The following is a 23,006-nucleotide window of genomic DNA, read 5'->3' as shown; positions in this document are numbered from 1 at the left end:
GGCATGTTTGGCAAACCCTCACCATCATCAACTCCCACCTGGAAACTTATATCCCCACTGTGGAAGGACATGTGGATCCAGAAATGGCCTCCACAGTCACCTATGGACATACTGTCAAGACCATGTTCGTGGAAGACAATCTTACTCAGCTACGAATGATTGCCAAACAAAGAAAGAAGCCATCCAAAGTATACACAGTATGTTGAACATGGAGCTGATTTCCTGCTTTAATTTGGAATATTGTGATTCCCCTCCCCCCCTATAATATTTCATTGATCCAACTTCATCATATTTATGGACTCCAAGTCTGCATATCACTTTGGTTTCAGATTACATTCAGGAGGAGCTCATATGTGAAAGATTTGTGAAAGATCTCCTTGCTCTCCTAGATACTGGGAAATATTATTTACACTTAAGGTGATTTCTTCTGCCAATATAAACAATATTTCACTCTATCAGTACAGAAGAACTTGCATGTTGTTGTTATTGGGTTTTTTTAAAAAAAAAACAGCTAAGGAAACCTCTAAACACCTAAGCATTTATATTTCCCAGTCTCTTCTGAATCCTTACCCAAGGATAGCCAACATGGTAACCTCCAGGTGTTGCTGGACTACAACTTCCATTATCCCTGTCCTTTGGCCATGCTGACTGGAGCTGATGGGGTCTGGAGTCCAGCAACATCTGGAGTACCACACTGGCTCTTTTGAAAATCGATGCAAGGTCCCATAATTATTTTACAATAGGCATCATTTGAACATCCCACAACAGAGCTTTGTAAAACACTTCATTCCTTATCACCTGCTATTTCAGTTCCAAAACTATCTTAAGCACAGATTGCCAACTGCGCTGATATGTGCCAAGCTATGTGATGTGTTCTGAAGGGGCAGACAGCTTAAACCTATGCAGCCACTGCTTATGCAAGACATTCTGTCAATACTTACTAACCTTCAGAACATTACTGTCAGCACAGTACAGTGACGAGAGGCATCCCTTCTGTCTTCTTACATTTCATTTCACTGTTGCAAGCAATAAGTGTACTTACCTACCCATCACTGTCAACATTTCTTACATCTAAAACAAGTATTTTAACATATCAACAACACACAGAAGGGAGTAGAATTCCCTTCCATTTCCCTCACTCTAATTCCAAAGCCAGAAAATCAAATCTCTACTATAAAAATAGACTATATACCTTTTGCACATTTAATTTTTTAAGAAATGGAAAGGGGTGAAAGGGGGTTATATGTGGCTTTTGGCTCATAAAGCCAAATGAGAGAAATGATGGCATGCTTTATTAATGTAGAATAACCACAGCATCCTAGTTCACAATTGCTAATGGAGATTGAAGCAGCCAGATTTTTTAATAGGTGTCAAACAACTGAAGATATGGGTAGTTGATGCTGCCTCAGTGACCTATTGGCTGCTTCAAAACTAAGATCTGTTTTCTGATTGTCATGTTCAAAATTGTGGGTGATTCCTGGATAAGGATGCCTGTAAGCTTGAGGACTAGTGGCTGAAGTGGACGGTTCAGTCACCAGGTCAGGCTTAGTCCTGGCAGGCTGTAATCTTAAAATCCTGAAGTCAGTATAATAACACTGTACTGCAGTAGAAAGGAATGGGGAAGTAGATATCCAATATTGGCTTACAATCTTCCTGGACTTGAATCATCTGCTTGAACACTAATCTTAGTAATGTACTGTTAAGTTGATTACTGCCATAAATATACAATTACTCTATTCTCCCAGGGATGCTGCACGCCATATCAATGAACAATTCAGAAAATGAAATGTGGAACTGAAATCATTACAATGAAATCATTTTAAGTATCTATTACTTATTCACCTTGGAATAAACCTGTTCTGCATAGCTTGTGTAAGTAAACTCTTCATTATTTATACGCAGTGTAATTGTACCTTGAATGTATCTGTACTGTGGGGATTAAACAGCTGGTGTTTCCCAGATCCCAGAATAAGAGGACCAGAAGCCTTATTTTCTCCATAAACATACAGGGACACAGTTGCTGTTGTGCCAGCTGTTTCAAAACATCCAGTGACTACAGTGATTTTCCAATCTTCTCCTGCAGGTAAAAACAAAATGAAAATGAGTGCCACTGACTGAGCAGTTTTATCTCGGGGACTGCCATGTTCCTGGAGATGTGTGTAATACTGGCTTTATTGCAAACAATGCATCACTAAGTTTACAGAACAGGAGTAATTGTTCCATTAAATAGGGAAGGTGGTGCTCAAAGGAGAGATGGGTGAATGAGAAAATGCTGAAGACAAAGGTTGCGTTGGATAATAATAAATATTTGAAGGCAAGATTGCATTAGATTCTAGAGCAATGAGGTGCTCTTCAGATATGGTTGGATTACATCCCTGGCCACTGCCCATACTGGATGGGGCTGACGACAGCTGGTGACCAACAACACCTAGACATTGGCCATACCTGTTCTAGAGGGAAAGCATCATGCACCTTTAACACTAATGCATTGCATATGATTAGCTGCTTGTAATTGCAGTTGGCTGGACGATGACAATTCTAAGTAACCACCTGCATGCTTACATGTATCCCTTAGTTTACAGTATCTAGAATTTAGCAGGATAATACAAACATAACTAACTGGGACTAGGTAAGATCACTACTGTCTAGTATTGCATTCCTACATCAAAAAGCAGAAATTATGTTCACTTCAATCACTTTAGAGATTTTCTGCCTTTATTTGCAGCAGCCTCCATTTAGCAATTACAATTCAGTCTGCAGAGAGCAAACACAATTAATAAAATACCAACCCACAGACTTGTTAGTAATAAATGTCACAGTGTGTACTTCAGCTATATTAATAGGGAGGGAAAAACCTTTTGCTTGTTAATTGGTGAACAAAGGTGGAGTCTGGAATCACAGTCTCTCTTTTCGCCCACTTTTGCTTTCCTTTGAATGTCTTCTTTATCGCAAGAGAGGGATTGAGTGGCTGAGGGTTTGATGGTCTCCACGCCCATGTAGGTGGAAAATGGGGCAGTGCCTCACTGGTAGATGGTTTAGTCTTCCCAGTCAATGCTGTATTATATTTATTATGTTTTAAAATGTTTGCTCTCTCTCTCTTTTTGCAAGCCACAATGCGACTTGGAAAAGCATCACATAAATATTTTAAATAACTTGTTAGATGTTCCTTCCTCTTGTTAGAAAGCTCACTCCACTATGTCAACCAGAGCTTTGGCCTTAGCCAAAGTTTTCCTATTTCCTAGAGCTGGTATTTTCAGCAGAGGAGAACACCTTATCCTCAACTCAACCCTATGGATTGAAGACCCTAACATCCTGCAAGTAAGCGCCTCCTGGGTGCATTCTTCCCTGTGTATTTTTTCTCCTGTTCTCTCAGTAGCTTGCCAGTATCCCCCCTCATCTCCCTCTGCCACTGGAGAAGCAGGCAAAAGCCAAGCATGCACCCTAGATTTCTTTTGACACAAATAAATGAATCTACATATTATGGCAAGGACTGGGATCACTTGCCACTCAGCGGCTGCATTCTACAAATTTCACATGTATGCCATCTGTAAATTGGTGCTCCTGAAGATCTGGGGATGTGAATAGATGGCAGCACATGCCTGAAAGTAGGGATACTGCAGAAGATTGTGATTTTGGGCATGGGGTTACAAACACTTGTAACACTTGACTATGAGTAGGTCTGTGAGTGTGTACCTGATGCCAGCCACCTAATTTAAAACTGATACGATCCATAAAAAGGTACTCCACTGTCAAAGAAATATCTCTTCTTAGAAATACATGCAAGTACTGAAGACAAAGCTAGTTGTTTGAAAATACTATTTATGCATCTATGTAGATGTTTACATAAGTAAGCTGTCATTTTGCACATATTTTTGCATAATAGGTTCGAATATAATTACTATCAATTCATCAGACAGACTGCATTTGAAATAAAGATAGTGGAATATAATTGCATATTAGGAATACATGTTTTCAAAACTTTCCCTTGACAATATATTAAATGTTCATCAGTTTAGGGGCCAATGCAGGATACTACTTCAACTGTGCTTACGGGATCCGAGATGGACCAAATCACACATTCTCTTCACTCTAGGATACAAATTCCACCCATCTGCTGCTGCACTTAAATGTGATTAAGTTTAGTCACTACTTGTTCACCTCCCTGGTGGGGCTGCTTTTCTGTCCAATCTGCTGCCTGGCGCCATTATTATTTTTTCTTCAAGTGCCTGTTAATGAGATCCCAGCCAATCCAGGATCATGTCATGAACACAACGTCACAAGGTCAGAGTGAAAGTAGAAAGCCTTGTACACTTTCTGAATCAACTTTGTGATGAGATTTGAATTTATGATGACATCAAAAGGCTAATTCAAAATGAGGGCAGGAATGGGGACTGTGGAGGTAATGGAACTATGAACACTTTCACCCCAGTTTGCAATCCCCCTGCCCTCAAAGGTGAGACTTTGGAAATAATCACAGAAAGCCCACCCCTACTCATTTCAGCTCAGCCTTAGTCTTGATTAAATGATAGAAAGCAGAAGATGAATTTACCATTTTCTTCCTCTTGCATTTTCAGCTGATGATTTATTTGCATTTCTGCCAAAAATAAAACATCAGTGCAGTTAATAATAGAGTTGTCAGGTTACAATGAAAAGTGGAAGGAGGGAGGAGGTGTTCATATATTAACACTTCTGCTTTTACAGAGGAAAATGTATTCTTTCACAAACCAATATGGGGATTGTAGAAGCATTTGAAAACAGTAACCAAAAATGGTCCTTTGACATGGTACACTAAATAAGTGATAATTACTGCTTTATGCTCTGCCCATAACTCACTGCAGTATAGAAGATCTGGAGGTATAGGTGCAGAAATACCTGAACCATTATACCTGTAGTGGAAACTGATCATTGGCTGGTCACTGGTACTCCTGCAGCGATGCCCCCTTGCTGCTATTACCATAGAATAGCTATGCAAGGCAAGGCCATATGCAGTGATTTGCAGGGATGAAGAGAAGGCAGGAAAGTCATGTCAGCTGTTGGTACATATGCTCATGCTCATGAATCATTACTAGCTGGAAGGCCAGAGGTGAAAGGGGCATTGCATTGCATTTACCGGCAGCAACACAACTAACTTATTGTGCAGTTGCAGATAAGACACATACTATAAGTTTTAAGGGAAACAAGGGTTTCTGTCCTGGTGTTACGTAGTTTCCATCTTTATGCTAATATAGGAGCAGAGGGCAAAGGCAAAGAAAAATTGCAAGAAGGAAGGGGGTGCTTAACCCTCCCACCCCAACCTGGAAATTCTCCCTTTGTCCCAATTGTTTTATAACCCCCACCCTGCTAGCCTCTAAAATCAAGTGGGCCACTTGGCTTTCATTTTCCTTTGTGCAAACAGCAAATTGATTTACAGAGCAGTCCTATGCAATGTTACTCAGACGTAAGTCCCACTGTGTTCAGTGGTGCTTACTCCCCTCGTGTTTAGGATCTTCACCTCCACCTCCATATTTTAATTGTATCGTTTACCTTGAGCAGAGAGTTCTATTTCTGAATGAACTGTGCCTTGGGAGGTAAATGGCAGCCACCTGAGAGTAGGAGAAGAGAAAAAACAAAATGAAATAAAGAAAATGAAGTAAGTTTTGTTATTTCCATACGTAGCATTAGTCTAACTGGGATAATTTCTTCAAGTGAACATGTTGCACAGGATAGGAATTGTTCCATAAGTCCCACAAAGCTTTTAACATTGATAATGAAATATTTGCATGTGTAACACATGCAATTATCATACAGCAGCCCTTAATTTATGGGAAGCTTGGGCACACACACCCTTGCAGGAGCAATGCAAAACACAACAGACCATTTCAGAAATATTAAGTTTTTTGAAATGACTATCATTATGTCACCTTTTAATATGGTAAATAAATATATGGTTTCAGCAAACAAATCTCATTCTGGTACAGCCCTTTGAATTATAGAATGCTCTACCTTTTATCTCGCTAAGTACTGCTAATTTGCCCTATCATACAATGGCTTTGCTAAACTTCAATTATAAGCCCATCCTAAGCAGGAGCAGAGCCATGTAGGTCACAAGAAGCATAAAGAAGGTAACTGCAGTATCAGAAACTCAATTTCCAATGAAACTCCAGATGGCGCATACATATCTGGAACTATCTAAGCATTTTTCCCTTTCCAAGAATGCTTTGTATCAGAGATGTTTCAGACTGACAAACCACATCTGTCTGCGCACTTCACAGAATGGAGAGAAACAGTACAACAGCCAAGGGATCCATTGCAAGGAAGGGCCCATGAAGTGAAAAGAGTCTTGTTGTTGGGGTCTGGACTCCAGAGCTGGTCCTGCCATAAGACAGGGGCAGCTGGCACCATGTATGGTGGGAGGTAAGTGGATGAAGACAAAAAAATGGGGTCTGAAAGGTGAGACAAGGCTTTTTAAAGTTTTGGCCCTAGCAGGGGAGTGAGCAGCACCATTTGGTAGCTCTGTTTTAAGGAAGCAAAATGCATCACGCATCCTCTAAACACCAACAAGTACATTTGACTTGGAAGAGAACCATTTGGAAGGCAAATGAAAGAACTCAGTACCCTGATAGTGATTTTGAGCTTCAAGCAGGAAAGGGCCCTAGCTAATCAAATATATGAAGCGGCTGATTACTTCAGTGCTAGATATTGTGAAGGACTGATTACTATATATGCACATATTGCTCATGCAAAACTAAAAGATAAAAAACCATTAGGCTTCTAAATATAAAACCAGACAAAAGAACAGTTAGCTGAAATTCTTAAAGGTTATTCAAAGTCATGCATTTTGGCAGCAAGAAATATCTTGGCAGTCAACAGGTTAAGAGTGGTAGGGAAGACATGGTCTATGCTGGATGAGTTTTTGCTGAATAAGGTAGCTGGGTGAAAAGGAAACAATGGGGTAGTATTTGTTAGAGCAGGTGTGGGAGCAGGTGTGGGTATTGTATTTCTGTGTTAGGGAGGGAAGGTCCTACTGTAGTCCTATCTGTCCTAGTTCTGCGTGGGAATGGGACAAAGGCCATCCCATTTCCATGTGGATCTTTAATCTAAAAACCTTTCAAACTCCATACAGAAATGCAAAGTTGCTTCTTTTATAGTACTTATGAGGTGGTCCAAAGGCTCCATCACTGCTTCTGTTTGTATTTCAAGGTTGTTATTTTTTAAAAAAAGGTAATCAATTTAAAACTTTTAAAGAGGCATTAGCATCCACTTAGGAAATAAGGTGTTGGGAAAGTTACTTTTAGATGAAGACTTTTAATGAAATACAACCTTTCACAGTTGAAAATATATTCTGAGTTTTTCTCAGGTTCTCTGATGACTACTTTCTCACAGTACCAGTACTGTGACATGCTATAGGCCTTGCAGCACAACAGCACCTTCTGTAGTCTTCCAAGTGACACAGCTTGTATTTCAAACCGATCGACCTAAAAGGCAAGAAACAGGTTCCATATACATTTATGCAGTCAATAATAACCAAAGGTCACAACCAGCTCAGTGCTGAAACATTATGCTGCAAACACTATTAAGAAAGCTTGATTAACCACTTCCCAAAATTCATGCAAGAATTCCCATTGGCTTTAAAAGGAAATAATATCTTCTTGTTAGTAATAATTAGTCTCTCTTTATTTCCCTTCTAAACAAAGAACTATAAAATATCTCAACAACAATCCAAAACATTACAGAGGAAGTTATTATTATGAGTGGGGAAGATGAGAGAGAATTACTGTGGATTAGCTCTCCCTCTCCAGGAACAGCCATATCTGGTGAACCAGACAAAGCTGGTAATAGGCACTTCTAGCTGAAGCCTCAGCCTCAACCTCAGCCTCAAAGAACAGTGCTGGGTTGAGGAATACCCCCATTTTCAATGCTACACATTGAGATGATCTATCTGATCAAAACATATGAAATTATGATTCTATTCCCACTCAGAAATATTATTTAATGGAAGTTTTACTGAGGTTCTCAACTTAAAATTGAGTTTCTAGAAGTGTGACTAATAGAGCTTTTCCAATTCTGTCTGTACTGTTTGGCTTGCGATTCCACAGGTGAATTTCTAAGATACTGAAAGTGCAAGCCACATGAACAAATCAGTTAACCTGAACTATCACATTCTCTCGTCTACCTTTTCTTCACTTTTCACAACCATCCCAAAAGTCTTTCTTGCTGCCTTATTTTTCTCTTTTCTATTTTTCTTCAATTTCTTTTATCAGTTATTTATAGGATCCTGCTTTTCCTGATACTGATATTCTCTCTCAAAAAAGGTATGCAAAGCTACTATAGTTTACCGAGTGTTAGTAAAGAAAGTGATGCGAAATTTGACTCAATTTCCTTCAGAACTAGTGTTAAGTATGCTGTGTATTAAAACCACTTTCAGTTGGTCTGAAATGGGCGTATACTGATTCTCTTCAGCAGGCTTACCATTCCTCTCTGAAATTTCACCACCATGTCAGATTTGTGAAGAAGTCTCAAACCAGAATCTCCTCTTTCTCCATATATGCATAAATAAACAGAAGAATCTGTTTCAGCATCTTCCAAGTGCCCCGTGTACACATAAACCTGGTAACTCACAGCTAGAGAAGACAACCAACATTTTAAAAGATGCAGATAATTTGAAACCATACAAACTGAGTGTAATGTAATGTTGCACTTAATCTTCAGGCACATGCTTAAATACACAGCATGCATCGTCAACTTAGCACTCATGGGGCACATAAGAGGCCCTCCCTGGGACCTACCAAGTTCTATTCCTCCTGCTCCTCACACCACTGGAGCCAGGCTGGAAAGAAATCTTCTTTTGTGCATGTCCACACATGCACATGTGGTACATATCTGCACATACATGGTGTATGCATAACTGTGGTACATACACATTGTTGTGCCCACAACAGTTTCGAAAAGGTTGGCAGCACCTTCCGTAAATACATGGTGTGGGTGTGTGGGTGTGCGCGCGCATAATTGCTTTTAGTCTGTTTCTGTTGGTGCTTCATAAAGCGATTCATAAATGAAATCAAATAAATAAATAAATAAATATACATGGATACTATTGTGAAGCCCCGCTGATTCGAATGAGTGGTTGGCATTGACTGGATTGTGCCCAATGATCTTTGTGAAAGCCATCTCATTTGGTAATAGTTGTAATATTAATTATCATGGTTCTTTGAAGAAAGAATATGCTATTACATGGATAAAGGCTTCTTCCTTTTTCCACTACTGGAAGTTCACACAGAGTATCTCCATTCCCTCTGCTCCTTGACAACCATTTGTTTGCTGGAAAATTCAGAATGTTCCCACTCTTTAGATGTTGTAGGATTACCTATGAAAGGAGGAAAAAGACAGCAAAAACCTTTATACTTGTAGTTTTATCACTGGGATGTAACTAATATAAATAAATAAATTCCACTTCAGAAATTGTCAATTACTACCCATTATAACTATTAACATACCACAGGATTTTTCTGGAAATAACCTGAGGGTTAATAATGGAAAGGAAAAACAACAACACAAGAACACCCACGTTCATATAGTTAACCAAGGAAGGGAGTGTCAATTTAATTCTTTTTTTAAAAAGTTGTATTTAAAAATTGAATATTTTCATTTTGACATAAAATTTTCAGGTGCAATTTTGATGGCTTCATTTAATGGCTAGAATTTTGCATGTTTACTTGTACAGCTTCTCCGCAAGGGCAAACGTTAGCTGCAATGCCAGAAAACACAGTTTTCCAATTTGTTATTTGTTGCCTTGATTGAAAATCACCCTTTGAAAAGCAAAAGCTACTGCTATGAGCCTTGGACTCAGATGTTAAAGAAAAGTGGAGCAAACAAGACAAGGTTTGTGTGAGGGGGAGAAGAATCCCTGAAATAATTGGAGCTGAACTGAACTGTTTCCAGTACATCTGGGCTTACTGTTTCTAAAGTTCTGAAGTTAAGGTCCTTGAGCTGATGTTGGAAACTATTGTTACTACATGATTCAAGTTTTAAGATTTCAGCTTGTAAGCTAAAATGTAAGAATAAAACATGGGCATGCCACTACAGGAACCAGCTACCCAGGCAAGGCACAGATATGTATTGAGTTCCAAAAGTGTACTACATTGTAGCATGAATAAATATTCCAATATAATACCAGATGCTGTGAGCAAAACATGAGAAAATAAGTGTTTTGTTTTATTTTTTGAAACCATATAGACAGGGTTGTGGCACTGGGGCAATTTTATGACCTTCAACGCTATGACATGCTTGTGAGTCAAAACAGGATGTCGCTTCTAGCACAATTGCCCTAAACTAAAGAGGGAGCTTTGGGCACTGAAACAGACTTTTGCACAAAAATCATGTACTGGATCAGAACCAGAAGGCCTGCAAGTCTGATGCATATTGAAATGCAGAACTCATCTATCAGCATCACATCCATTTCAACAGGGTGCACGTTCAGACACTCATGTGATGCAGAGAAGCACATTCTGCATTACAGCATACATTTAGATGCACATCCAGTTTGCACCTATGCTTCCTGATCCTGAGAGTGATAGATAAGAGCAATTCATGGGTAAGGGCCTTTACTCAAGTCATGGACACCAGAGCCAGACGCCATACAGAGCAACTGTGCAAAGATTTTGCATGGAAGTAAACTGAGCAGAGAAGGGGCGTAGTTAAGAACTGATGAAGAGAAAACACAAACAATGATTACGGCTGTCGTTCTTGAGTATTTAGAGGGCTCACTTTGAGTGCTCAAAGCACTTCACAATCAAATACATTATCATGTTGTAATCTTTGCAACAATTTTGCAAGGGAAGCCAATATTATTAATTTCCATATTGCATAAAGGAGGCTGTCAGAGATAGTCACTTTGCTTAATGCTACTTAGGCAGCAATCCTGTGCACACTTACCAGGGAGCAAGAGCTATTGAACTCAGTGGGACTTCTGAGTACAGAAGAGTAGGATTTAGTGATTTTATGGCTAAGATGAGATTTGAACCAAGAACTTCTCAACTCAGATCTTCAGCAACTACAGTATATAAGCATGGAATAAGCACCACTGAAATGAATACTGATTATATTACAGCAGTGCTTGGTGGAGTGGGGCCATTAATGCTTTGAAAGTTTTAAATCAATCACATGAGTCAGCATTTATAGATCACATACACTTAGGCAGTAGAAATGCATGTTATGAATGAAAACATATCAGTTTCTTGGGTGCCTCAAATAAGAAGACATTATGTAGAGCTCTGAGGTTGTGCTTATTTATAAAAACAAAACTAGTACCAATGAATCACCTGCATCCCTCAACAATCAACAGTAAATTCAATAAGTAACGTGTGCTTTTAAAAATAACTGACAAATGTTCATATAGTATACTGTATTTTATTAATAGAATGAGTCCAGAGCCTTAAGAGAACAGTCACAACTGGAAAGTGTTTTCTTTTTTTAAAGCACTTTTTGTTGTGTAATTGCATGTAAGGAGAAAAATTGATTGGGCTTTTAGTTAGTGGGTTGAACCTGAGATTCAGAGTATATCAAAGCTCCCTTTGCATTGTACCTAACAACTAACGCAATGTCATTTTAAAATACATGCTCCTTAATACTGCATAGTGAAAAGCTGTGCTTTTCTTCTTTTTCTTCTTAGATAGAAATGTTATACAAGCACTGCTGTTTTTAGAATGGCTAGTCTAACATTGGGGGGGGGGGAGTCAATAAAATGAATCATTAACCAACTATAGAAGCACCCAGAAAATAGACCAGAAATCTTACCTTTTCCAACATCCATTCTGACTGTTTGCTTGTTCCATCATGCCCTATTCTGATTTTGTAGATGTTTCCAATATGTTTTATTTCAACCTGAATTGTGACAAGACAATATATCAACTATGGCATAACAGGGGGAAAACAGCAATTCTGTACATGGCCTGCAGCATGGAGTCACCATTACGCATACAAAGTGCCATTTGATATGGACATACATACATACATACATACATGCACACAACAGCCTGCTTTTCATTATTTTTCCATCACATCCTATATATGGTTGTGAATACCTGATTAGGATGGTTAATCAGAATGGTTAGTCTATCACAGTTTCTGTTAAAGTATGGGATGCCAGTGTTCAGTGTCTCAGTGTCTCAATATGGGGTCCTTCACCCCTAAGAAGGTGACAAAGTCAGAGAGACTGACTGATAATGTCAAATTTGCACCAAAGTTTGATGTTTAAGAGGTGTGTTGCAAAATAGAGAGAGCAAAACCTAAGGCCTCTTTCAAGCCCTCCTCCCCAAAGCAGCAAACAACTCTCGTCAAAACAAAATGCAACAATTATTTTAGCCTAATTTTCTGTGGGATGAGAAGAATGGATTTTGGGGGACTGAGGATGCCTGCTGGTTTTGTCGTTTCAACAGGTACTCAGTGTAATGCATCCTAACTCCTCGGGTGAGAGAGGTGTGTACTTGCAGCCCAAGTTCTTCACTAGCCTGATTTCCAGCTCCTTGTGGCATTCTGACAGGGCATGACACCTGGCATGAGCTGCTGGGAATGTGCCAAAGTGTGATGCTGCCACGTGCACTTTTGGCTTTGCACGGAAGAAGCTGTTTGAAGGAGTCAGGTTGGAGACTGTTTGTGTCTCTTTGATATATTACCTGTCTTGGCCTTGTGAGCTGAACAAGACAGAGAGATCAGAGGAAAGATTGGGTGTTTGAATTCTGAATATCAAAAGGCAGAAGAAGCAGAGAAGTGGTGATTTAGACCACAGTGATATAACTTGGTGAGATCCATTCATTTTTAACTAAGGGATAGTGTGGATTCTTATTGAACCAAGGTAGCAGATTACCAATGAATTTAAAACAACCAATTTACTAATAAATAGGGATAACTGACTGTTTATGACAATATATTAATTTATTATGGAACTGAAAGAAACAGACAAAATTTATTGGTTAGCTTTTCTAGTAAGGCCGTTTCCCGTACAATTTGATACCATTGGTCCATGTTTACTCCTGATAGATTTCTCCAGTGTCTGGCTCTGAGGCTTCTGGCTGCTGAGAGTTAGGTGGGTTATGAGCTCTGGATAACATGAGTGGTCATTGTGATCTTGGAAGATGTTCAGTAGGGCCAGTTCTGGGGTGAGTTCTAATCAATCTTTTTTTTTTTTAATCTGTGTTTTAATTGAGGTGTATGTGTGTTGTTTCTGCTGCACTGGTGTTGCTTTTATGTTTTCTTTTGCATTTGTTTTCCTAAGTATAAATAGCAATTCATCATATGGGGGAGCATACTAATGCTGTAGCCAAATAAAATCAATCAAATGAAGAAAACCAATGACTGAATTATTAAGGACCCAAAGCACATTGATTATTCACAAAAAGCCTCAAATAATAATGATATAATTGTTTCTTAACTGACTGATACAATTGTCTACTGATACACTCAGATTAACTGGTTGTGACGAATCTGAACAATATTAATTGCTGGTAATTAAACACAGATAATTGACAAAGATTAGATGAAGATGATAAGTTTTGTTACACCTGGGATTAGTCACTAAAATTCCCATTTGTTGTTGACAAGCAGTACAGAAGTCTCTTATTTAAATGCAGCACCAAAGAAGATTAACAATCAATATAAAGAAAAAGGACCTAGGACAGTTATGAAGACTGAAGAAATTTCCAGGGGGCCACCAGTTCCTTCAGCAGTTGACCCTCTCCCTTTTGTGACTCCCTGCCCAGAAGAAAGGTCATGTCTCAAGACTTTTCCACTTATTACAGAAACTCAAGCAGAGGGTGACTGCTTTTTGGTTACTCCTATTTATACTCTGGTTGCATTTGGAGAGGAGGTAAAAATGGTACAAGTTTGAAGTAATGAATGCTTTATATAGTCACTAGGAATATTTCTCTCTCAGACATACCAGATCTTATGGCACTTTTGGCAAAGCAAACCAAAGCATTTAAAAAGCAAAAAGACAGGCTGTTTTTTAAAAAATCCTGATAAAAAAACAAATAGATATATATATACAAGTCAGAAATATATGAAGAAAGATGGCAGAAGAATTTCTAAAAAATATATCAACTAACCCTAAAGCAAGCTGGTAGCATGATTCTTAGGAAACCTGTAAGTTTGTTGGGAGATAAAGTCCAACACTTTGGTGAAGCAGATAGATTAAGCAAAAATACATACAGAGGAAAAATATTGGTGACGAAACCATAACATTTTAGTTATGGACATACCGCATGTGAACAGAAAAGCTTTCTGCAGTTCTCTGAGGACAAAGGACACTTTTTCTAGTCCAGCTCTATTCCATTTATCTCAGGTGTTTTTGAATCTAAACTACTACCATTATTAAACCTGAAAATAAACCACTTCATGTATGCACTGCACTACAAGAAGAGGTTTTCAACACTTAAAAAACAGATCTTCTGTCAAATTATTTATCAAATGATTGCTCATCTGAATAAAAACTGGAGGCAGGTTCCTCTGATATGTTTTCTTTCTTTTCCTGCTCAACCATCACTTTCTACCTTAAAGAACTTATTAGAGTAGCTTTCCTCTTAGTTCCCATTTTAAAAACCCCTCAGTAACACTGTCCACTTATCCTTTCTGCTCATTTATTACAGTACTTTTCTCCATTGTATAGAATGCTAACCTACCAAGACAGTGTGCTGGCTCACATGTGCTGCCAAACTATGGTTTGGTGTCACATGAATGGGCGTTGCACATGCAGCCTTCTCCCTCCCCTCACAAATTCTAGTTTTACTCAGGTACATCCGCTTTTGCGAAAACCACAGTTTAGTATCACATTTGAACCAGCAAACTATGGTTTAAACTAGGTTTGTGCACCAGATGTGGCTGAATCTGATTCTAAACCAAACCAAGTTGATTCAGATTGATCCAGGAATCAATTGGATTAGGTTGTGGCAACCCTGGTTGACTGCAGATAGGATCAGATCCACCTGTCAAAGGGGGTGATGTCTTTTGGTAAGGAATTTCGCAAGGAGCCTGTGTGCATCTTCTTCTTTCCTCCTCCCAACCGACTAAACAAGGACTTGTGTTGGGGGGAGAAGATGTAATCCCACTTCTCCTTCCTGATTACATGTTTAATTAGAGTTTAGAACTCTGATTAAGCACATGGTCAGGAGAGGGGGAAAGGAGATAGAATCATAGAATTGTAGATGTTTGAAGGGACCATAAATGTCATCATACCCAACCCCCTGCAATGCAGGAATATTTTGCCCAATGTGGGTCTCAAGCCCACGATCTGAGAATAAGAGTCTCATGCTGAGATGCACATCTTCTCCCCACCCATGACTACATTAGTGTGCAAGGCCCCAAACTCCAAAGTGCTGGATAAGACCCCGAATAAGATTAAATTTAAATAAGTTTAAATTATGTAATCAAACCAAGATCATGCACACCTGTTTCCATTTCTGTATAAGTGGAAATAACTGATTAAAAGGGAGTACCTGAAGGAGAGGGGTGGAAGGAGCATGGCATCATAAGGATTGCTCATGCAATTTCAAATCTCAGATTCACATTGGCCATGAACTAGGTAACCTAAGCACACTGATTTCAATGGGTCCACTCTGAGTATGGATACCACCTCCAGAGTTTTGTGTCCAAGCAAGCCCTGCTGCTACAAACCTCCTGGAACTTTAATTGGGCTCCTTTTGTTCAAGACCTATTGAAATAAATTGATATTGCAGAACAGCAGTTCTTGCTAGATTGTTTGTGCTGTTTACTTGCAGGGTAAATTCTGCCATTATGCTGGCTGCACGCTTCTTGGCATCCAATGCTCCCTATGAAAAGCCAGAGACTCAGTTCATCCATGGTTATTCTTCTTTCCCAGAGATTCATCTCTCACTCTCTCTGTTACATTGTCTATTGTTTCTCAGACCCTTCCTTTCCAGGTCTGCCTTGTATGACTGCTTCCCTTGGGTCTTAAGCCTTCCTAATTTCTCCCACTCAATTGCAGTTCCTATCTAGGTCACAGCTAACTCCATCCTTCCCATGATGAAATACAACCACGTCTAATTGCTTACAACGTTAAGGAACTAAGACTCATACCCTGTGCCTGCTTCCTAGTTACTGAGACAAAAAATGTGTTTGCAGCCTGACAGCTATTTAGCAAGTGAGAAGATCTGGGATGTCAACTAAAGAGCTGGTTGGGGGAGCAGCTGCTGCAAATAACTCCCCTACCCCCATTCTTATCTATTATTGTGATAATGCCAATAACTTTCAAATCCTACTTCAAATTTCTAATCCCTCTAGCTTGACATGCATGATAGCAAATCAGAATAAACGAAGTGGTGAACAGCAAATTCTATAATTAAAAATAAATGTGGTTTCTGTGGCTTGCAATATTCATAGGAATCACAGGTACTAGATAATGGTGTAATTGAAGAGCCAGTCAAATCCTGGTCACATTCTCTATCAGATCGTCTTTGTCTCTTTAATGGTGATCCTTTATAGAGGCATTGGTTATATCAGGCATAAAGCAAAATCAGGTCAGCACAAAGAGCTTGAATGCCCAGGGTACACACACACACACACACAGAGAGAGAGAGAGAGAGAGAGAGAGAGTAAGATCAATATCCTCAGAACACAACAATACTAGGTAGTATCTGATTTGCGGCAGGTCAATATACTCGTATCTCAGGGAATCCATGTATTCTGAGGAAAGGTAGTGCTGCAGACATGCTATTACCTATATTGGTTATGAATAATTCACTAGTTGAGGGAGAGGAAATCCCAGAGATCTTTAAACACAGGTTTCAAAAGCAAAAATCTCCAGAACTTTCACTGCGGCTATTTATGCTACACAAAGCATATAAAAAGTATGTAACAAGAACAACAATAAACATCCCATCCATTCTACACAATCAGATTTTAAAAGTACAAGTTTAGGTGTTTAGGTGAAATTTTGTAATTCTTTTCAGTCTGTGGAATAGAATAACTGGGCTGTTGACTTGGTATTGTTTAAAAGCATTGGGTTCATTTGCAACAAATGTGGTGAAGTCTTTTAGCCATCCCTTCTTCATGCCAACTTATAGGGATCACTGTATCTTTACTAGCTGCATGTAAATCCTGCTAAAGAAAATTCATTTTGTAGATCTATTTTTCTAATTTTGAGTAGCAGATATCCATGACAAATCTGGTTGTCAGTATGAATTCTGGCATGCTCTCACTACGCATAAATTAATTTCCTATTCTCTGTTTCCTATTATTCTTTCTTTCTTTCTTTTTTAAAAAACATTTATGTTTTCTGCAATTGTGTTTTGCTTCTGATTACACTGTTTCCTGGGTTTGAATTTTAAAGGCTTCAAAAAATAATCATTCCTGTTTTGAGTGAGAAAACATAATTTGCTCTGTGGCTCATGAGACTACAATTGATTTGGCTTGTAACACAGATGTCAAGAAGCTACGTAATGTTTCTTCATGTGGGCAGATGTAGTAAGTGGAACTGTCAACAGCTTGCTGGATTTCAGGATCACTACCTGATTTTTCAGATCAACATTTGAAGGTGGCACAACAGCAGCAGTCAGTTCACATTCCAGAACAGCTTACACAATTCTGGCAGCAAGTCTGACCTTTATGCCTGGCAGCCAAGCCACAAAAACGTAGTTCAAATCACCACAATCTTTACCTCTCTGGATTTTCAAGCAGGCTGTTTATGAAAGTCCCTGGGAGTGAGGAGAGGAGGAGAGAGCCAAACTACCGCAGCCAGAGTTAGGTGAGGCCAGCTCAGCAAAGTCCAAATCCCTACACTCTCCCCTACATTACTTGTCCCACAGGCATGCCATTGAAAACAGAATTCTCAACCATCGTGTATAATGTGAGGAACACTACACCCTGTGATGTTGCAACATCACCTTGTTAGTTTCTGTGTCCCTGAGTCCTAGCAGTGGCATGGCAAGTCACAATGGGTAAAATATCCCTAAGCATTAAGGGGGGCGGGGGAGAGAGGAGAGTATCCACCAGGGGTTATAATTCTATGGCAGGCATAACATGCAATGCGGCCCTAGCATTCAGGTGGTAAAAGCCAGCTAGAAAGGACCGGGTCTTCCAGATTTGATTGTGTTGAAATCCACCAATAGAAAGCCTAAGTGAAACATCAGCATCCCTTCTCCATCAGTACAGCATAGTAAAGATGCTATAATCAGAGGGGGCAGCTACTCCTTGGCAAAGGCACAGAAAGTGATTTTCAGTAGTTCAGTGCACCCTATGAGCTACATGAAAAATTCTTTCTAACCTTCAGAAAGGGATAGTCACTCCTGCTGTGATTAGAAAGGGTTCTGTTTATCCTGTCCTTCCAAGGACAGTTCCAATAGTTCCAAGACAGTTCTAACATGAAACCAGTATGGTCCAGTTCCAGTTACCAAAATATTTTAGTAAAGTGGGTCCTAAAATTTCAAGCTAGCATAATCTGCCTACAAGTACCTTGTAACTTCTTAAAATGAAGCCCTTTTCTTTCTCTTCTTATTTCTTTCTGGAAAACAACCCTTTTATCACTCTTCACAGACCCACTCTTCACAGAATTACCTCTTTTACATCACTGTTCACAAGATGACATTTCAGTACCAAAAAATGTTGCAGAAGCGATATAGGCCTTTCCTTAGACAAGATGTTTACTTTCCTTTCATTACCTATGATTTCAACAGAGGCATATTGTTTTAAAGGCAAGTTTTCAACCAATTGCCTATAACTAATTGTCTTAATGAAAACAATTTGCTTCTGCAGTTTCCCCTGCTCTCAGAGATATGGCAGGAAAGAGAATCCCAGCTGCCATTTCCTATATACATTCAGCTGATTTAATGATGAATCCAAAGACATTAGATAAATTTATTTGAGGCAGTAAATATAGGAGGAAGTTCTTTTCCCTACCACTGGAAAGAACAATCTTGTGTGGGTAGGAAATATGTCGCAAAATAATATTAGCTACCTGGAATGCATCTTCCATCCTGGGTAGAAACAGCTGTTCTCTGTTGTCCTTGCCAAGAGCTATTGGTCCAGCAACCCCTTTGTCTCCATATATCCAGAGAGTGACATTTGCTCGGATTCCTGAATTTCCTGTCAGCACTGACACTTTCCATTTATCAGCTGAAGGAAAAGGAGACTCGCCATCTTGGATATTTCTCATATCCTCTGTGAAGTACAGAATGTCAATAGTAGTTATAATAGGATAAACATGAGTCTGAAGGCCTTTTCCCAAAACACAATGACAGAGAACTGAAAACAACCACAATGTGTGCAAATCACAGTGCTCTGGATGACTGATGTAACTATCATGGAAAGCTTGGGAAAGGACAGCAAGTGCAGTCTTTGCAAGTGCAGGACAGTGCAGGCACCTTTTTGAGTCTGTAGTAAAGTACTCCATGTTGCAACTGCCACATGTAATTAAATGTTTATGTGCAGCAGGTTGCCAATTAGACACTGATTTTTTTTTCCAACATCCCCACCCCTTTTTTCAAGGGTCTACAGCATGGAGCAAATAACTCAATCTCCCAAAAATAGCAGTGGTGCCCAACATAGTGATAGTTGCCTTGGGAAACTATCATGCTAAAGTGTCTGTCTGAGATGACAGAGCTGGTCTCAGAGACTGTGTCGAGGACTCCCAGACTGCTGGTTCTGGGAGACTTCAACATGCATGCTGAGGCAGCTGGCTCTGAGGCAGCTCAGGACTTCATGACCGCCATAACAACCATGGGGATGTCACCGGCCCCACACACATATCTGGCCACATTCTGGACCTTGTTTTCTCAAAGGAAGAGGGTGATTTGAAGGTGGGGGACATTGACATCAGTCCCTTGTCATGGTCAGATCACTTCCTGTTGAAATCTAGGCTGTCAGAACCTTTTCCTCTTCTCAGAGGTGGTGGTGGGGCTATTAGGAAGGTCCACCCTCAGAGGCTGATGGATCCAATGGGACTCCAAACAGCTCTGGGGGTTTTCCGGCTGATATGACTGGCGCCCCTGTCAAAGCCCTGACCGACCTCTGGAAAACCCAAATGGCTCAGGCTATTGATACAATGGTCCCTGAGTGCCCTCTCCCACTTTGTGGAGTCCATTTGGCCCCCAGGTATACTCCAGAGCTTAGGGCGAGGAAACAAGCTGGGAGACGGCGTGAATGTAAGTGGAGGAAAGATCTGAATGAATGCAATCAAACACTGGCAAAAACGTTCCTTCTTAATCAGGACTTTGGTTGATTTAATTGACATTCTATGCCCTTTTAAAATGGGGTTGAGGTTGGGGGGGTTATTAGGTTGTTGTTTTCATTTTATTTATTTTGTAGTTTTATATTTTGATTTTATTCTGTGGTCCGCCCTGAGACCTCCGAGTATAGGCCGGTATATAAATTCAATAAATAATAATAATCTCTGGATTCAGTACAGATAAAATCTTCACCCAGCTCATAGTTAAACTGTGGAACTTGCTCCCACAGAAGACAGTAACAGACTCTAACATGGATGGCTTTAGAAGAGGATTAGACAACTCCATGGAGGACAAGGCTATCAACAACTACTAGTCAGGATGCCTACATTGTACCTCCACTGTCACAGGCAGTAGGCCTCTGAATATCAATTGCTGAGGAGTGCAGGTGGAGAGAGTGCTCCTGTGCCCATGTCCAGCTTGCAAGCTTCCCACAGGCATCTGGTTGGCCACTGTGAGAACAGGATGCTGGACTAGATGGGCCCTTGGCCTGATTCAACAGGTTAGTCTTATGATCTCATAAAATAAGAACATAGCATAAAAGGAGCCTGCTGTAAACATAGTGAATGGACACCTAAAAGTACCCAACGGCATAAGATAAGAAGCAGTTGAGCTCGGGTCAAGTGTGCAATCACCTGACTGATGAGCATTGAGAAACCTGAAATCTGAAACATGGGTTACAGAAAACTGAACATGGGAGAAAGACAGTAAAACTGAAATAGCAGCTCTTTGTTTTAAAACCTGTGCAAGCTAATTATGGATTATTTGAATCATTTATTTCTCGAAGAATGAGGGTGTGTGTGAAGTTTATGATTCAGAATCCGTTGGTGTCAGGAGTAGCAAATGAAGCTGACAGCAATCTTGTGAAATGTGCTATTGCAAAGTGGTTGCGGGGAATGGATAGCAGAAGCTCTCAAAGTGTGATTCCACCTCATGTGTGATAGCATATCCACTGTTAGAACAAACACTTTCCTACTTCCACAAAAAGGTGGGAAAGTATAAGTACCATTTAACATTTATGGTGTGGAAGGCCTAGTTCTGTGCTCAAAACTGACTGCTAAAAAAAAAGAAGAAGCAATCTTTCAAGTATACATTTTGAGTATCAGAACAAAAATTAATACATTGCTCAGTTTGAAACACATAAATAACCTCATCACTATTATTAGAACTTCCAATCTGTTTTTTAAAAAACAAAAACAGAAGCAGCAGAAGAAAGAACTATTAAGCAAAGGGCTGCAACATTAACTGATTAATCAAATGCAATCATTTAATATTATGGAGCTCAATTAAAATATAGGACCCAGTTAACTGGGCATTGTCCTGCCATCCACTGAACTCCCATTTAAGATCACTCCAGACTTCCCTATGACAATTGTAGAGAAACTATCATCAAGAAATGGGAAGGATGCCTAGAGATGGCTGTTGGCTCTGATTTTCTCAGCCTTATATGAATAGAAAAGAGCTGTGTTCTGCTGCCTCCTCCTGCCATCCCTGCCACTGGGAAATGGAGTGGGCCGCCACTCAACTGAATTCTCCTCCAGGTGGTCCTCCCATTTCCAATGAGAGGTGGATTTGTAGCTGGTTTAATGGCCATTTGTCATGTAAGCTCTAGTTGAGATCCCTGCACTGCAGGGAGTAGGGCAAGATGACCCTTGGGGTCCCTTCCAACTTTACAGTTCTATGATTCTCTAAGGCTTTTGCCAACCTGCTGTTTCTCAGATGTTTTGGACCACATTCCCACCAGTTGATTGGGGCTGATGGGAGTTGCAGTCAAAAATACCTGGAGGGCACTAGGTTTGTGAAAGGTGGCCTACACCATTAGTGATGAGTCAGCCATACTAGCTTGAACCTGATTACAGTTGAGAATGTGTGTATTTAGACCAGAAACCTGAAGAGGCTGGAGAAAGAGGAAGGAAAATAAGATTATGCTATTTGAAGTATTGAGGCAATGGGTAATGTTATGTGACCAAACTGTAGATAATGCCTGGGTCCTGCCATGATGATGAACTTTCCTTAGAAAATCCATACGCAAATAACGCTCTGCAAGTTCTGTGTTATAAATAGTTCTTTGGAGACATGTAAACCAATGACATTTGTTTCCTACAGGCTAAAAATGTTCTACTCTGAAAACTGGATTTGATTGTTACCCTGGATTAGTCACACTTCAGGGGATCAAGATGCAAATCCACCATGACAAAAAAAAAATATTCTAAAGGCTAAATAGATGGGTAACTCAGGCTGCTTCATAAAATCTTTTTTCCTTTTGTCTCTGGTTATAATGCATCTAGATCAAAATAAATAAACAGAAACTTATTCCCATAGAAACCTTGCAATCTAGTTGCTTTATATTTCCTAGCTGAAATTGTGAGCTAGTTCTTGCTGAATTTTTCATTGCCTTGTTTCTTGGGGCTAGATGCTTTATAATATAATTTATGCTCCTTTGTTTGAAAGAACATTAAACTTTATCAGGTTCCCACAGTCCAGCTGTATGCAGGTTCTATATCAGACTTATCTCTTTTTTTAATTTTTGCCTTAAGCACTTGCATTTGAAGAAGAGTAGCTCAAAAGTAACTCCTAACATTATAAACATTGGTCGTTTGAGTAAAGGTATTGACACTTAAGAGTGAATTCTACAGTAACAAATCAGGATTGTGTTAACTTAAAGGCTAAAGGCATAACATAGAAGCCAGCACAATCCACACAAAGAGAACAACCGTGCTACTTTAGATTTTGAAAAGGCCTTGTGCTTTACTCAGGGTTCAATCATAAGAACATTTTTCCCCATTTTTTTCTCTCCTC

At 39.6% G+C, this 23,006-nt stretch overlaps 1 protein-coding gene across 6 annotated transcripts in view; it reads right to left on the bottom strand.

Moving 5' to 3' along the window:
- Window positions 1-23,006, bottom strand: part of LOC310766553 (lipoxygenase homology domain-containing protein 1-like) — a 179,568-nt gene that overhangs the window by 94,530 nt on the left and 62,032 nt on the right. For 4 of the 6 annotated variants that reach the window (XR_014550246.1, XM_083622817.1, XM_083622818.1 and 1 more), the window contains 8 exons: window positions 18,941-19,143; window positions 11,773-11,859; window positions 9,211-9,343; window positions 8,449-8,600; window positions 7,300-7,454; window positions 5,524-5,582; window positions 4,550-4,594; window positions 1,914-2,077 (listed from right to left, as the gene is read on the bottom strand). Coding sequence is in view for 5 of the 6 variants with exons in the window: in XM_083622817.1 (XP_083478943.1) it covers window positions 1,914-2,077; window positions 4,550-4,594; window positions 5,524-5,582; window positions 7,300-7,454; window positions 8,449-8,600; window positions 9,211-9,343; window positions 11,773-11,859; window positions 18,941-19,143 (998 nt within the window). In the remaining variant the exon portion in view is untranslated. The remainder of the gene's footprint in view (window positions 1-1,913; window positions 2,078-4,549; window positions 4,595-5,523; window positions 5,583-7,299; window positions 7,455-8,448; window positions 8,601-9,210; window positions 9,344-11,772; window positions 11,860-18,940; window positions 19,144-23,006) is intronic. The other 2 variants (XM_083622819.1, XM_083622820.1) reach the window with 1 other exon arrangement.

Source organism: Podarcis filfolensis, assembly GCF_964270895.1.
Source record: "Podarcis filfolensis genome assembly, chromosome: 7".
NCBI classification, from domain to species: Eukaryota; Metazoa; Chordata; class Lepidosauria; order Squamata; family Lacertidae; genus Podarcis; species Podarcis filfolensis.
This window is presented reverse-complemented; position numbering and strand designations above follow the sequence as displayed.